This window comes from Falco naumanni, chromosome 19 (genome assembly GCF_017639655.2).
Source record: "Falco naumanni isolate bFalNau1 chromosome 19, bFalNau1.pat, whole genome shotgun sequence".
NCBI classification, from domain to species: domain Eukaryota; kingdom Metazoa; phylum Chordata; class Aves; order Falconiformes; family Falconidae; genus Falco; species Falco naumanni.
In genome coordinates this window covers 2,702,615-2,719,511 of record NC_054072.1, presented here as the reverse complement: position 1 = coordinate 2,719,511, position 16,897 = coordinate 2,702,615, and the positions used below count along the sequence as shown (strand labels likewise).

General features: G+C 50.5%; 1 protein-coding gene across 2 annotated transcripts in view; it reads left to right on the top strand.

The window, feature by feature from the left end:
- Positions 1 to 14,999, top strand: part of DPYSL2 (dihydropyrimidinase like 2) — a 55,631-nt gene extending 40,632 nt beyond the window's left edge. For both annotated transcript variants that reach the window (XM_040618038.1, XM_040618039.1), the window contains 7 exons: positions 2,336 to 2,456; positions 5,934 to 6,090; positions 6,250 to 6,391; positions 6,630 to 6,800; positions 9,645 to 9,824; positions 11,256 to 11,421; positions 12,053 to 14,999. In XM_040618038.1, coding sequence (XP_040473972.1) covers positions 2,336 to 2,456; positions 5,934 to 6,090; positions 6,250 to 6,391; positions 6,630 to 6,800; positions 9,645 to 9,824; positions 11,256 to 11,421; positions 12,053 to 12,144 — 1,029 coding nt within the window. In that variant the 3' untranslated portion in view covers positions 12,145 to 14,999. The remainder of the gene's footprint in view (positions 1 to 2,335; positions 2,457 to 5,933; positions 6,091 to 6,249; positions 6,392 to 6,629; positions 6,801 to 9,644; positions 9,825 to 11,255; positions 11,422 to 12,052) is intronic.
- Positions 15,000 to 16,897: the final 1,898 nt, after the last annotated feature.

Sequence of the window (16,897 nt, the reverse complement as noted above, 5' to 3'; positions counted from 1 at the left end):
TCCCTTGAAGCTGGCTGATGATAAAGGCCACATTCCGAGGGTGGCAGCGGATCCGTGATTCCTGTTGTCTTCAGTAGGAGTGGATGTTTCTTGGCATCCCTCTGGGATGCTGCTAACACGAGGACGGGCTCTTCACGCTGCTCCTTGCGGAGTCTAAAGCCTGTCCTAAGGACTCGATGGTGGTTGTCATCTTACCGAGGAGCTGCTTAATTCAGATCCCCGTCTACAGCAAACGAGCCCGAGTTGTTGAACAAGTCTAAAATATTTCTTAAATCAAAACTCCCACTCGATTCAGCGAGGCTGACGTCAGAGCAAAGCACTCAGGGTCTGGCCGTTTGTGTCTTGGAGCGTACGCATCTTCTGAATTCCCAGGTGGAGCAGAAGGCGTGAATTAAGGCTGAAGTTTCGCAGCTGACTCATGAGTTTAGCTCACCTCAGTAACCTGGGCTGGGCCAAGGTGATGGTTATTCCAGCACATGATTCCAGCCAGCCAAGGGAGCCTTAATTAAGATACCACCATCCCAAGTCAGCATCACCCATTGCTTTCTGGAAAACTCTTCCCCTCATAGCTCAGATCGTTCTGTAACGACTTCTCAAAGCGATCCGTCGTTTCTTGTTTTTATTTTAGCCACAAAAACGCTGCGAGCACAAGCAGTCCAAGTGCTCCAGGAAATGTCTCTCTTTTATTTTTGCCAAGAGAACTGCTGTGCTAGGGCTTCTAATGCATACTGGTAATTGCAAACATTCCCCTTTGGACTAGTCGTTGGGTTATTGTTATGTGCCTATCGCCGTAGCATCTGGGCACAAGGCATGAATTCAGCAGCCTTGTTCTCTTCTGTGCAGAAAACCCTCTCCTCCTGCTTAGCAGTTGCTCAGATGCCTTTTGGCCAGAAGTCCGGAGCTGCGTGTTGTTCTGTCCCTGCTTTGCAAGTGGGGAAACTGAGGCACAGCGTGGAAATGTGACTCGCGAGTGCTGGCAGCGCACAGGCCTGCTTTAAATGGGCAGTTTGCAAACTGATGCCATTGCTTGGAAGCGTTTGCCTGTCTGAGTTCTCTCCTAGCCTGGAGGGACAAGTATGCTTTTCTTGGCTATTCCCTTCAGCCTCCGTCTTCCCTGCAAGTGCTGCTGGTGTGGCGTACTCCAGTCAAGTCTCCCGGAATAAACACCCTTCCCTGCAGCCTTTTCCATTTGCCTGGGGCAGCTGGGCCAGAAAATCTCCCCTTGTGCACATCACCCTCCCTGGGGAGGGTTAGTCACCAGCCCTGGCTGGGGACAGGCTAGGGCTTTAACCCTTTCGGCACTAGAGACCAACCTGCTGTGGCCGGGGGGGGCCGGTTTGCTTTGAAAAACTGCTCAGTGTTGTCTCTTTTGAGCAGCCCAGCCGCCGTCCCGGGCGCTTGGACCCCAGCTGGGAGAACACACGGTTTCCTAAGGTGATGGGTCCTGAATCCCAGGTGGTACCTGTGGTGGAGCACCGTGCTGGGAGCCAGCAGTCGGTGCCTTCTCATGCTGGGGCCGATGAGGATTTACGGCAGCTGGCCTGTGATAAGTCACTGTAGGGCAGGTTTGGGGTCCCGCGGGAGGTGCTGGTAGCCTCTTGCGTTTGGGAATCGGGTGGCTGATTGCTCTGGCTTTCAGTTTTCCTCCGTTGTTCGCTTGGAACGTGTCCGTGGTGTTGCGGGCTCGGTTCTCCGCGGTGGCAGGCACTCTGAGCATTACCCTGCCGTTAAACCTGCCACCCGGGCTGCTGTGACTGGGCTGTGTGATCTGTACGAGTCTGCAGCGGGGTGATGTTCGTTCCGAGGCGACCCTCCGTCGTGTTGAGGATCTCTCTCTACACATGCAAGAAAAAGCAGTTCATTTACGGGGTGGTTCACACGCCGTCAGATCCCGAGCCAGATATTGTAGCGGAGGGTACAATTTAGGAAGCTTGTTTGCAAACGTGGCTTGCCAGAGTATGTGGTACAGCATCTCTCTCCCGCGTGGGCTGGGACGTGAATAGTTTTGTTGAGTCAACGTTTAGTCGCTTATTTTTGTCTAGGTTAAAGAAAAGGGGCTTAATCATTCTGACCTTGAGCACCTGGAGCGTTATTTTACTACTTGGTCTGCTTGCAGAGGAGCTTTGAAGCAACCTGGCAGAAAAGGTCGTAATGAGAGGGGGCCTACAGCTTGATGTCGTTTTAATTATTGGAATTGCACCGCGGTTTTCTGGCTCAGAACTGGGAGAGGTGGGAAGTCTCTCGTGGTGGCCCTGCACCCTGCTGAGCAGGGAAGGCGTTCGCCCTCTGAAGGGGAAGGGGGTGTCACTGACCCGCTGCTGACTTTGTTTCTCAGGTGGAGGCAGAGGCTGTGAACCGGGCAATAACCATCGCCAACCAAACCAACTGCCCCCTTTATATCACCAAGGTGATGAGCAAGAGTGCTGCTGATGTCATTGCTCAAGCCAGGAAAAAGGGTAAGTTATTTCCCTTGGATGGAAGCGCCCTATTAGCTCATGCTGTTCAACTCCTTGCCAACATAAGCTTCATCCCTACAGGAAAAGTTTCTTTTTCCAGTGTTATCGTCCAGGCTGTTTTTTTAAAAGGTCCCAAGCAACTGCTTCTGCCTCATCTCCCACGGACGAATATTCAGTGGTCATACCAGTGCCACAGGCTGTTTGCTCTGTTCAGCCTAGAGCCTCTCTCTTCACGCTCATCCCCCTACACTGAGCCACGTACCTTCATGTTACTGCAGAGTAATTCCGTGCTGTCTCCATTCAGTGAATCCCCTTGGAGCTTGCAAACCGTGTCCTCCTTCCAGGTGCTGTGGTCTTTCCTTGGTGCTTTCTGCTGAGCTGCTTCCTGGGGACAGAAGTGATTCCGAGAGTCCTGGTGTGGATATTTTGACTCGTGGGCCCTGTTGGATTTGGTTGGAGTAGCCACAGAGGTTACCGATTCCAGCCATCCCCTGTGCCCCTTGCTTGTGAAATAGATACTCCTCACGTGCTGTAACTCACAGCCTGGCATCCGAGTAGGAGGTGGGATCGGTAGGCTGGGTTAGGCTGGGAATTGCGATTGCCTCTGATAGCTCTGCCTGAGGATGCTGCAAGAAGCAAGACTGAGACCTGCCATGGGTGCTGCTGCCTTGGATCATCTCTTCGCTGTAACCGAGCTCTGTGAGGGAGCTGCACCGCTCTGGGTGATGCGGTAGCTTCTCCCGAGGCTTGACCCTGCTGTCTTGCCCCCAGGGAGCAAGGGTTACAAAGCACAGTGAACATTCCTGCTTTATTCTGTGACTAAATCTCTCATTTCTATTTAAAGTGGCTCTGGGTGGGTGAGTAAGCAGGAGGGATGATTTTCCCCCTTCTATCATCAGAAGGGTTGGATTTAATTTCATGCAGTCTAAATAAGCCTGTGTAGATACACAAATGACATCACTTTCCATCTGGGTGTTTGGTGCAAGAAGAGCTAATTTCCAACTGCAGAGAACAGATTTATGTTTGTGTATTGGCTCAGAAGTATTTTGGTCCCCTGATTCCTGTTAAATGAGTTCAGGGTTGAGGAGGAGGACTGATTTCCAAGGCATCTCTTTCTGTTCGTGGCGTGGAAGCAGCTCAAGCTGTTGGGGCTAAGCCTTCCTCTCCTAGCCCCATTACTGGAGATCGTGCTGCAATGAGAAGATGTGTTGACACGGCAAAGTGGCCGCGTGTTGCGTTACCCAAGAAAACAACTTGATGTTATTGTGCAACTCGGTCCCGGGAGCCAGGGAAGCATCCCTTCCTTTTTTCTAGGTAAAGTACTGGAGATCTGATGCGCCCCTGGAATGGAGCATCAACAAAAACACCTTCTTGCCATGTTTGCCGTCCCCTGAGTCTGCTAACTGGCACTTGGAGAGGGGTGCTGAGATGAGAGAAGGTGTCACAGAAGCCATAAAACACACCCTGACCTGGGTGGATGTTACCCTGCCTGTGAAAGGTGCTGGGATTGTCCCAGATGAATGATCCGCAGAATTCACTGCGCTTAGCCTCCCGCGTGCACTAGCACACGGAGTTTTCTTTCAGATTGTGTTTTCTCCTTATAAGGAGAATTTGGGGTATACATGGCACGCCATTCTCTGTTCCTTTATTTAAATAATTCAATTTAAATGCTGTGCAGTCACCCAACTGGGTAACCCAGGAGGGCCACACACGCTAGCGTTGCCCTCCCAAGCAACGGAGGAAACATAACTGAAGACTGTCCAAGGCGAAAACAAAACAGAATTGATTTGCTAAATGGAAAAGAACGAATGTTATTTAAAGCCAGATGTTCCCGGTGGCATTTGTACGGAGGAGATTCCCTGCAGACTCTGTCGCTGGCAGATCTGGGAGCTCGGAACGCTGCTCCCTGCAGAACAATCCTCCCAACGTATTGGCCCACAACGAGCCTCCCGTTAATAGCCAGCGTGTGTGTTGCCTTGTTCTGATTTCGTAACCCTGTTTGTGGCAACTGATGTCGGACGGCCTCTTCCTCCGCTGGTGGATCCCCCCGACAAAGGCTGTTCCTGCACCTCCTCTTCCAGTGTGGTCCTGGGAGCAGCATGAAGCCGGTTAATGCGTCGTTCTGCCTCGGCTGATGCACTTTTCCCCAGCTAGCTTACAGCCTGCAGCCCTAACAGCTCGGACAACACGGTGGAACAAAGATCACGAGTTTTCTTTACCCTGTAAGACCCTGCTGACCGGTTCTGGCGTTGCCTTTGCCCATCTTTCCTGACTGCAGTATTTAGGGTGAGTATTTTAACTACCCCCGCCTTCTGCGGGCAGGTACGGATCCACGGAGTGTCTGGCTCAGAAGCCAGATGGGTGGGCGCTTAACAGAGATTTCGGGAAGGTTGTGTTTGGTGAGCAGATCCGCGGGGCTACCAGCTCGCGCTGCTTTTGAAGTTGCAGCATCTTGCATCTGCTTGGCGTGCAGATGTTGCTGGTGCATTCCAGCTTGTGAAGCATCGCGGCCTTAAGGATCCGCTGTTCCTTCATGTGGTTCCAAAAATGTTAATGAAGAGGAAGGATGCGCTGGTGATTAGCGCACTGGACGGAGAGTCGGAGGATCCACTTGAATTTCCTAGTACTGCCACGGATTTACCACGTACCCTTGAGGGAGTGGCTTGGTTTCCCCGTGCTGCATTTTGGAACTAGAAACACTGATACTTCGGTGATGGGCTTTCTCTGTGGGCTGGAATCTTTCCTGACTAGTTTTCTCTCACCTGACCTGTGCGCAGAGCCTGCTCCAAGAAACCCAGCCCCGTTAGGTTTTTGATACATACACATTTATAAACACATTGCAGGCGCTGCTTTTTTCATTCTTTTTCCTCCCCAGCCTACGTCAGACTGGATCTCCTCATGGTCTTACAGTTCCCCTCAGCATCTTCCATAAGGTTCTTGGCCCAGGATACAACACGATGAATCTTTACAGTCACCCTTCCAAGGACAATTAATCGGCGCCAACCTCAGCAATTGGGTGAAGGCACTGTGGGCTTTTGGCTGCTCTAAGCTCTTATTAGGAACAATATCTTTATTATTAACTCAGGTATTTAGTCGTTTGGATGCGTAATCTGAGGGATTGATTTTTGGAAAGCGCTCAGTGTTTTCTTTAGAAGTCTCAAGATACGCGTGTGAAACTAAGAGTTTGCTTGTGAAAACGCGTCCCTAGTAACATAACACGGTTTCCGAGGGGCATTGAACGGGCCGAGGGTTTAACAGTGTCTGATCATGCGGTTACACAGGCCAGTGAGTTCAGTCCAGGGTTGTGTCTCTGTGATCACATACTTAAGAGGTACCAGGGGACCCTGCGGCGTGCGATGCCGGCACACCTTACCCAACTTGTCCTTTTTCAGAAGGATGCTGTATGCCTGGAAGCCAGGCTGGAGGTGCACCTCGCTTGGTGCTCACGGTGGATTTGCCTGTATCCCTGTCCTGTAGGCACTGTGGTGTACGGAGAGCCCATCACGGCCAGCTTGGGTACCGATGGATCTCATTACTGGAGCAAAAACTGGGCTAAGGCAGCAGCTTTTGTTACTTCCCCACCACTGAGTCCTGACCCAACCACTCCTGATTTTCTCAACTCGCTACTGTCCTGGTGAGTAGAGCTCTTTGGGTTCATACATGTGCTTCATCACGAGACAAGCGCGTGATAAAACTAATAGCTGTTGTTACCAGCAAGCCAGAGGCTCTTTTAACTTCAGGAGTAAACTTGGGAGAATGAAATGTCTTAAATACCTACCGTTGTCTTTTCCAGTGGAGACCTCCAAGTTACTGGCAGTGCCCACTGCACCTTCAACACTGCTCAGAAAGCTGTGGGGAAGGACAACTTTACCCTCATCCCTGAAGGGACCAACGGGACCGAAGAGAGGATGTCCATCATCTGGGATAAGGCTGTGGTACGTCACGTGTGTCGTAGGCTTCGGCTGCGCCTCGGCGTCAGAGCTGAACGAGCTGCAGCAGCGTGTTAGTGTCTCCCCCAGATAGTTGCTGTGCTCCCTCTGCTTGGGGTTTTGCCCCTGAGGGGGTGGCAGGGAGCCTGCCGTGCTGTCAGCTCTGTGCTTTCCAGAGCAGCCCCCCCCCCCTCCCCCCCCCCAGCCATGGCTGCTGCAGTGACTGCTTGTGCCTTTTCCCCAGGTGACTGGCAAGATGGATGAGAACCAGTTTGTCGCTGTGACCAGCACAAACGCGGCTAAAATCTTCAACCTGTACCCGCGGAAGGGCCGTATTGCGGTGGGCTCGGATGCTGATCTGGTGATCTGGGATCCTGACAGCGTCAAGACAATCTCCGCCAAGACTCATAACATAGTAAGGGTGTCTTCTACCGCGTGAGCTCTGCTGCTCGTTTCCTTGTCTCTTCCTTAAATGCCAGGCTCTGCTGCCAAGAACCAGAGCTTATGACAACTCAGGGCTTTGTTTTCTCGATGCCTCGAGCCCTCTCTGGTCTTACACCCAGTACGGCTCAGTTGTGTAAGTAGAGGGGAAGATGATTGGAGTCCAAAGCTGAGATCACATGAATACCCAGAGATTCCCCTCGGAGCAAAGGGATTGTCTGCCCTTTCTGAGTGCTGGATGCTTGGATCTTGGCACACAGAGAGCTCTGTCAATGTTACGTCGTATCAAAAGGCCTCTTAGTACGTGTCTTTGATGAACTTCCAGCTTGTTAGCAGTAGGAATATGAACTGCCCCTTTTCTAGTTGGGGTCAGTGAAGCTTGTCAGCTGGTGGACACCTTTGCTGGAGATCTGATCCAGATTAACGAGTCTGAGTGGATTGACACTACGTACTGAGCCGGTACGTGTCTGCGGATTGGTACTTCGCTGCGGTTTTACGGGTGATCACCCAGAGTTAGCTGGCACAGGGAGGCACGAGGCAGCACCCAGACTAACCAGACCTTCCCCGTGTTTCCTCTGCAGCTCTGTGGTGGCACTGTTAGAAGCGCCGTTTGCTTGAGCCAGCAGCTGTGTCCCGTATCTTATACCTGGCTTCTGCAGGGAGAAAGCTGCCCACCCTGTGGGAAACTGCAGGATGGTCCCAGTGCAAAGGGCTGGTTCCTCCCCGTGACATTCGAGCGCTGTCTCGGAGAAAGCAACCACTGTTTGCATTTGTTGACGACTTGTTTCACTGCTGGCGATGAACCTACGGAATGTTTCCCTGGAAAAAAACTCCTTGTTCTTTTTTCCGTGAATGCTTTCATTCACTCTGGAGCTGAAGGAGCAAAATTTTCTTCCACACTTGGATCCCTGGGCACATTCACAAAGAATTTTTTTTTTTATTATTTTTTAAAGGTTTGGTTCACTTCTCTGTGACTTTACTCTGTGTCAGAATTGGTCACAGATGGCCTGGGCTCGTCCTGCCTCTGCTTAGACTTCCAACGAGGCATCCAGACTCGGAAGTCTGGTCACTTCAGTCAGCTTAGAGGTGCTTCCAGGCTCATCACACCTCCGGTCTGAAGGGGAACAGCTTAGAGGAGGGAGCCCAGGGATGTACCGTTGTTCGGTGCCAAATTTAATGGTCTGAACCTGGGTTTGTGCTTAGGAGTGGCTGAGGGAGCTGGAAGTAGCTTGCTGGATGGAGTATTTGAAAGCCATTGCCATTTAATGGCCGTTGGCTTTAGGAAATGAATTAGACTCTTCAAATTTCCTAACACAAAATTCAAGAGACTTCTGTCTTCCACAGATACGCTCCGGTACCGTCAGGATTGACTCCATGAGTTTGCCACAGATCTGGGCTAGGCTTGAAGGAGAACCAGGTCCTTTTTGGAGTGACCGTTCAGGAAGACTTCCTATGCCAAGGGCTGCAGATCCCTCTGAGACGCTTGCACCGTGTGAGGGACCTCACATGGCGCTCGGCTCTTGCCAAGGGCTGCATCCTTAAGCCGTGCCACGGCTGTGGGGGCTGAAGGGCTCTCGTTTTCCCGTGGTTTGTTTAGAGCTTGAAGGCACATCCAAGAAATCACAGCTTTTCTTTGTCCACGTCCAGCTCTAACCTCTTCCTCTTCCTTGCATCGCCTATTATACCTGGCATTACACCCGTTGTAATTCTGCGCGTCTCGCTGCACGTGTGCCTCGTGTTAGAGGAGACGTTGACACGGGTGAGGCTTTTTGAGTCAAGGCATCCTGGTTTGGTCAAGTATGGAACAAAAGCCCCTTTGAAAGCCAGGCAGAGCAGTTGCTGCGACGCAGGGAGACGTGGTGATTATGTGGCATCGGATGATTGTTACTTTTTGAAATGCTGGAGCAACATGCGGATATTTTCCAAGAATTCACACCGCTCTTGCCGCTGTCTGGCAGGGAAACGTTAGGAGCTTGAGGGGGAGATGGTGTTGTTCTTGGAACCAGCCTAACTCATAAGCTTGTAACCAAGCCTCCTCCTTTGCCACCGCAGGTTTTTTTCGGACTGGACCCGGTTCAGTGTCAGTTTAACCACCATTCTCGCTAATTGCAGACCAGCAGTCAAGCCTACCCCTACTTACAACACACTTCAAGAGCAAACCTCATGATTAACTCAGTAAAAAAGACCTGTGTTCATCTCGGAGATGGTCACTAGAGCAACAGTCCCCAAATAACATGGCTGTAGCGCATCTCATTCCAGGATGCTTCAGGGGTGGGACGTTTACCAGGGATTCCTTAAAAAACTTGTCTTTTTTTTCCATGGTGTAATGTTTCCAATCCTGTTAATTGAGGAGGAGAAATCCCATTAGAGTAAAATAAGATTGTCCCGGTCCTGACCATCCAACCAAAACACTGTTTGAAATACAGCTTTTCAAAATGATAGTTATTTTTTAGTATGGAACTTGGATAAAACTGGATTTGGCTCCTAAATCCCCCACAGTTCAGCACAGGTAGGTGCCTAAATGCACTGGAAGAGGTGGGCTTGGAGATCCTCTCGTCTGAAGCTTTATTTCCTCTTCATGAATCTTGCTGCAATGGAAATTCTGCGTGATTAAATCCTTCATAAATTTAAACTGATACTAAAGACCAGCCTTTGTGTTAAACCACAGCATATAAAACTCAGGTGAAAGCTGTTGAATTAGCTTCCATCTGTCCTTAAACTTTTGGCAATTAGCATGACTGGTGGTTGCTAATTAAAGCACAGCGGGCTGTGCTGGGATGAATATGTTTGCCTCATGTTATTTTTGTGTTTATTCTAGTCTCTGGAGTACAATATCTTCGAAGGGATGGAGTGCCGTGGGTCTCCCCTGGTGGTTATCAGCCAGGGGAAGATCGTGCTGGAGGATGGGAATCTCCACGTCACCGAGGGATCTGGACGGTATATCCCCAGGAAACCGTTCCCCGACTTCGTGTACAAGCGCATCAAAGCAAGGAGCAGGGTGAGTAGAAACGGTTGGATGCAGATTTGTTCTCTCACTGAAACTCCTGAGTTAAAGTGGGTGGAAAACAGATGCTGTCCCCTGGCTCGCAGGCGCACACTTCTGCAACAGCAAATATTCCCTGGATAAGAGCCATATTTATCTCATTCCCCTTTCATTTTTGCGATTCGCTTGAGTCATGACAGGAATATGCTTTGGCTTGAGCTGGGATGTTCTGCAAATTCCGTTCTTCTGCTCTTTAATTCTTCTCTGTCTTGGGACACCTAGACAGAGCCATGTGGCCAGGAGCCGTCCAGTTTGGACGTGAGTCAATCTGCAAATGCCCCAGCAGGCTTCTCCTGCCGTAGGAGAGCGAGTTATTGATGCACACGAGAGAAGTTATTGATAGCATTCATCTATCAAGCCTTTCAACAAGAATTTAGCCATTCTAATTTATTGTTACAGATCCATTATGCTGCTTTCCCTTCCGTCAGATATGATCAGATGCTCTTGTCTGGTGACTAGTGAGTCACAGGCACAGCCTACTGACTGTTTTAAAAGTGAGAATTTTTCTATTTTTAAGAGGCTAAATTTGTTGAAAAAGTGTTTTTTTAAAATACGCCCATTCAAAACAGAAACTGCCTTTGGATATGCCTTTAGTTGGTAAAAACTGACAGAGAGGGGGACGCTGGGCTCTGATGCAGCTTAGTTGCTGAGAATTGAGGTTTATTTCTAGATGAAGTCAGAAAAAGTGTTTTGCTGTTTGAAGTGTTGCCCTCTCCTGGACAAACCCAGAGCTCTGTTAGGTCTGCCGAGCCTTGGTAAATCTTCACATTCCTTGCAAATGATCTTTCCTTTATTGTCCTTTTGAAGAAATTGCCAGTTAGCAAAATGACAACCTCAGACGATGGAGCACCGCAGAGGACAGATCCGTGGTTTGTGTTGTGTTCTGGTCTCCCACAGAAATACGTGCCTGACCTATAAATCCAATTGGGCAGCATCTCAGCTGGAATAATTGCATTTAGCTCCCAAGCTGGCAGCACGAAACTAGCCTGGCTCCTCTTTCTGCAGACCTGCCTCCGCGTCAGGCAGTTTTGCTTTTTGGGGATGAGCAATAAGTTGCGTTTGAGGGTTGTCTGGAGCCTTTAATACAACAGGGGGTGGGTTGAGGTCCTTCAGGGGTGGACCTGGCGGTGCAGGGGACGGGCTGGCTGCCTTCTGTCGCCTGCTCACGCCGGCCACGGCGGTCCGGAGCCCGTGTCGTTTTAACCGTGCTGCTTCAGAGACCACCCGAGGGTCCGCGGGGAGGAGGTGTTGCGCGCTTTCAAATCCTCCTACCGAAGACAAACCTTGAAACGCGTGCCTTTGGCTTAGCCACATCTGGCCAGCTGTTCAGTTCTGGTCCGAAGGCCTGTTTTGACCCTGAAGGATGCTTGCTTCTGTCTCTCGCAGCTGGCGGAGCTGCGGGGCGTGCCTCGGGGGCTCTACGACGGACCCGTCTGCGAAGTGTCGGTGACACCCAAGACCGTCACACCAGCGTCTTCAGCTAAGACATCTCCTGCCAAACAGCAGGCCCCTCCCGTGAGGAACCTGCACCAGTCTGGATTCAGCTTGTCTGGTACGTCGCTTTCTGGGGCTGGATGATGTAGCGCTGGGAAATGGCAGCTTGTTTATACTCCCATACCCTGGAGTTAATTCTGCTGTAATTGGGAGGCAACGAGAGCGCCTGGGGGGTGGCTCCAGCTTGGAGGTTCTCCCTTTAGGAAGCAAGGAGGGCAGCACAGGAGCTGTCATGAAATCCTGCTTATTTTCCTGCCTTGGCACGAGCGGGGAGTGCCCTGCTGAGTTCTGGGCTGGGTTCTCAGCCGGGTGGCTGAAGAGGGCAGATGGCACCGACTCCAGCGGCGGTTTGCCAGCTGTGGCCAGCTGTGGATCGGCTGTGTGGCAGATTTGATTTCGCAGCGTGCTCCCTTCAGTGCAATAAGGGAAAAGGATAAAAAGGGATCAAAAAGCCTCGCCGAGGGAAGAACTTTTGGCTGACTTGTCTGTGCAGGACTGGGTGGCTGGGGTGTTCGATACTGGTGCAGAACAGGTTTCAGCAGAATTAAGGGACTGGGGGCCAGTAAGGGCTTTTCTTCTGAAGATGATGGGTTTTGGTGTGGCCGTTGGAGCCTGGCCCGAGGGCTCGGTGGGTTTCGGTGCGAGACCCCCTTCGGCAGCTGGGACCTGACGTCCGCTCTCTCCCGCAGGGGCACAGATCGATGACAACATCCCGCGCCGCACGACTCAGCGCATCGTGGCACCGCCCGGCGGACGTGCCAACATCACCAGCTTGGGCTAAGGACCGACCCCTTCTGTGCCCGCCTAGCGGACCGGGGGACGGGGGCACCTGGAGACCCTTCTTGATTCTTTTAGAGCCTGTGACAGTTACTGCGGGCAACCAGTGAGGGGGGGCTGAAGTAAGGCACCTCTTTCAGTCCCCTCCGATTCCCTCCTCATCTTCACCAACCCCTCTCACTCCCCCCCTCATCCCCTTACACATTTAAAGAAATAAGCCCTGTTTTGACACCTCTGACACGCAAAAGTAAATGTAAAGAGGATGTTTGAGATACGTGGCCTCTGTCCCATTCAGCATCTTTCTTTTAATAAAGGAAGGAGAAAGTGAATTTCCCGGGAGCTGCCTTTAAGACACACGCAAAAAAAAAAAGAAAAAAAAAGGAATAAATAAATAATAAATGTAAAAAAAAAAAAAAAAAAAGCTTTTTTTTTTTTTTTTGGTTAATGTCATGCAGAAGAGTAGTTCAAGGGTTTTTAACTGGATATTCTGTAGGGTTCTGTATTCCAGCAGAATAGCTAGGCGAGCACGGAGGGACGCAGACCCCGGCCTGTCTGTAACCATCCCCCCCCTCCCACCTTTGAGGTCACCTTTGAGGTCACTCAATAGCTGGCTGCTGCCCAGAGCAACAGGACCCAGCACTAGGGATTGACAAAGCGCATGGCACCCAGCCAGCAGGTGAGCTAGCATCGTTGGGGACTTTGGTTCTGTTGGTTTTTTTTTTTTTTGGTTTGTTTTTGTTGGTTTTTTTTTTCCTTCCTTCTGGATTTTGCTGCGAATTTAGGTCCTTGAGGAAACTTCTTTTTTTTAATGTTTCTGTGTGTGTGGTTTTAATGTTTGTACCATTGTTGTTTATGAAGCCTTATCTGAGAACTGGGAATCTCCCTGTTCTTCCCAGTCCTTCCCGAACCTCATCCAAGTTACAGACTCCCGCCAGTGTCACTGCCACTGCCACCCTGGTACTTCAGGTGTTCCTAGGTTGCATCATTCCAGCCGACGCTTGCCATTCAGGTGCAGCAGGAGGTCACAGAGCAGGTTCATAAGCTGTGGTCTTCACTTCACTGTACTAGGTCTTGAGCTGGTGCGTACAAAGGGGCTGGAAACCAGCTGAGGAGCTGGGATGGAGTCTCTTGAGAAGGTTTTAGCAGTTAGCTTGTCTTCTGTTCTTGGAGGTGGAAGTTGAGAAGTAGGGAGCCATGGGCAAAGAGCAACATGGTGCTTGGAAGATCTCTGTTGTAGCAGCCATGTTCCCCCCTCCCAGCCATCCGTGAGTGGTTATTTAAAACTTTATGAGAGCTTATCTTTAGCCCTTGTTGAAAAGACCGGTCAGCTGAGCGTGTGCCCGAGCATCTGTGGCAATTCCAGTTCGAGTCCAGGATGCCCAGCTGTTGTACTGGGAGCTTCAGAGCAGCTCGGTGGGTCAACAGCAGCTGAGAATCTCTCATATGTGGTGGGAATTGCACAGCCACTCATTCTTTCAGGAATCTGCCTTTGTGCAAATACTCACGAGAGGGCCTGGTCGTTCCCCACCCCTCCTCGGATGAGAAACCAGAGGCCACGAGTGGTCCTTGAATGAGTTTAGGGGCCCCAGCGTATGTGGCCGTCGGCGGCATCCCGACGTTTCAGTATCTTCTGGGATTGAAGGTCTTCTAGTCCTAGCGTTTGAGGTTTGTTGTTTTCAGGATGTGGAGACCCACCTGCACCATTAGATTCCCACTGAGACGCAGCAGGAGGGCTCGGGGGTCCCCAGGACCTGGGCTGTCTCTTAGCACAGAGCTTTCCCACCCGCGCCTGACAGCATCACCTCCACCGTCTGTACGCCCTGGCGCTTGGCTGCATCTTCTGCTTTCTCTTCTATTTGTGCTTCGCCACGTCCATTGATCTTGTTTTTCCATGTTTTGCGAGTATTTTTTTAAATGGTGTTTACAGGTTCTTTTAGAGGAAAAAACTATGTATATGAAGGCTTTTAAGAAACAAGTACCAAATCTGTTGTTTTGAAGTATCGATGCTGGGATTTGCAAAGGATCTTGGAAGCTCCTTAGGTACCCAAACCCTCCCAGCTTCAGCACCTGATTCCTTTAGGCCCCTTTGAACACAAAAATTAAGGAAAACTTGCCATATTCATCCATGCATTTTTTGCATTTAGGTTTAACTCTTGGGTCTTTTAGTTTTGCATAAAAGAGTTTGCACTTTGTTTGTTAAGTAATCCGTGAACTTAATATATATTGCGGCTATTTTCATTTTTTTTTTTTTTCACCTGTATGTTAAATCAATTTGAACGAGTTGGGGAGAGAAAAAAAAAAGAATTGCAGATCCGTTTCAATTCTGCAAAACACTTGCGGCTCTTCAGTATTCACTTAAGTCTTCCTTTTTTTTTTTTCCTTCACTGACTCATGATGACTTTTTAGTTTTAATTTGTTCTTCAAAAGGAAAAAAAAATCACAAAAAAAAAGATTTTTGCAGGCTATGTAAGCATGTTTTTTCCTGTGAGAGCTCGTCCGCTTTGTGTCTGTTTAATGAATGTCATATGTAAATGCTTAAAGAAAAAAAAAAAAGACGATGACTTAATTAATTAACCGCAGTGACTTGAAGCTCTAAAAATAATAATAAAAAAAAAGTAGGATTTAATACTAGCTGGATTTAACCCTTGGATTTGTGATTGTGAACCATGAGTGGAGGAGCTGTAAGTGCTAAAGCTGATCATGTGTGTAGACAAAGAGAAGTTCTGATATTTGACCATTGTCTCAATGGCAAAACCCCCCCACCCCCACCCCACCCCCAAGTCTTGTGTTTTATTCCTTAAGAACTCTGTGTTATATTACCATGGGAACTCCTAATAAAGACAAAATGTTGTTGTTTCACTAGGTGCATCTGTGTCTCGAGGTGGTAACGTGTTCGGTGTAGCTGCCTACCTTGGCGGGTGCCTTCAGCAGATAAAAGGGGCTGAGGTCGGTGCTAACGTAGGCTGGTGGTAGCCCAGTGTAGGAGGGAGGTGTGCGGTAGCAGAGCGGAAGGTAAGGTCCCATCCTTCCTTGGAAGATGGTGATGGTGAGGAGGAATCAGTGGTCCGCCGTCTGATTTCCTTTAGAGAAAAGCGAGGCTCTTCTCAGGGCAGTGACCTCTTTAAAACGGGATTTTCAGGCGCCTGAAAAATCCCGGCTCCCCGTTGCGGAGATCACTGGTGAGATGCTGAGACTGCTGGCGTAGCCCTCGGCCCTCCAGTGTGTTTCTACTTGGACCCTCCGAACAGCGGCGGGGGAGGGGAGAGAAAGTGCTGCCCTGAACAGAAGCCACACACGCCGGTAACCGGACGGGGAGTGTTAGAGCCGGCTGGGACACCGCTGGCGCGACTGTCGGTGGTGGCGCTTGGGTTTGACCGTGTGGCAGCAGTGATGCTGGGAGGGAGGTGGCAGCGGATCGTGGGAAGGGATTTGGGAAGAGCCAGCGCTGCCGTCAGCCGCCCTGGCCCTTGGCTCCTACATCCCTGCACCCACCGGGTGAACCCTCTCGGTGGTCTTCCCCCTCTCAGCACTGCCGGAGTTCGCAAGCGACGGTTCGCTCTTGTTCCTCATCTGAACAAAACCAAATGTTTAAGCACCCTGGGAAATGCAATTAGCTTCCACCCCAGAAACCTGGCACCCCTGCCCCATGGAGGTTTCTTTTTTAGCTGTTGAGGAGGGGCAACGGTCATCCACGAATAAAAGGACTCCTGGTTCACGTGGGGATCCTCTGTCGCCGATGCCAGGCAGTTATTTGGCTACTGGCAGCTTAAATTGGAAACAAGCATATATGCAACCAAACCCCATAGAACAGGGCTGGCGGGTGGCTGTGTATGAGGTTTATCAGCTCATCCTGACAATAATAACCCAGTGACAGATAAATCCAGCCTGAAGCGCTGCTGTTCAGCTAACACGCATCTGCAGGGCCTCCATTTGTTTTTATTCCATCGTTATTTCTTCTTCCAGCGCCTAAATTGGAAAGAACAAAATTATTTCCCCAGGAAATAAATTCCGGGGACTCACTGAACCCGGTCCATGTTGGAACAGGCCAAAAAATATCAACTGAAGCATATAGAATTTTTTGAGGTCAGGAAGAGGTCATTGGCAGCCCGGTCTAACCCCAGGGTGCACTGATGAATCAGGCTGGTGGGAAATCTTGGGAAGGTGGTCGGTCAGTGGGGCAGCGCGGGCTGGCCGCTACGGAAGGGCAAAAGAAAGAGCTGTATTTTGTCAACGCGTTGATCCAGGTAATTCCTTATCCTGGCAGCAGCGGTGGCTCGTTCCGCCTGCTCCGATTTGGTTCTCTGCAGGCTCCCGTGGACTGGGCTGCTGCCGCCCGTGTACGAGCCGACAGGGACCTAATCCGATCTTGCCACTGGTACAGGATTAGCGGCCAAAAGGAGAAGAAAGGAAGCAGGTGACGGATTTGGCTCGGTGACCTGGAACGAGAGCTGCCAGCTGGTGAGGAGAGGTGGGTTATCGGAGCTGCGGGCACGGTGGGTCGGTGTATCCCTTAGCGGCAGGGCGTTGGGGGCAGCGATTGTCGCTGTCGCTTGCCCCTCCGCTGTCCCGTGTCAGCGAGTGCCAAGACCTAGCGCAGCATTTTCAAAGCCAAGACTACTCTGACCTAGAGCTCATGCGTGTCTATATCTACACCTATAGCCAATCCATATCTATATAAAGGCATATATACGTGCTTCTGTCCAACCCAACCGGTTTTGCAGCGGACAAGGTGAATTTGCGCTCTTTTCCTGCACGCT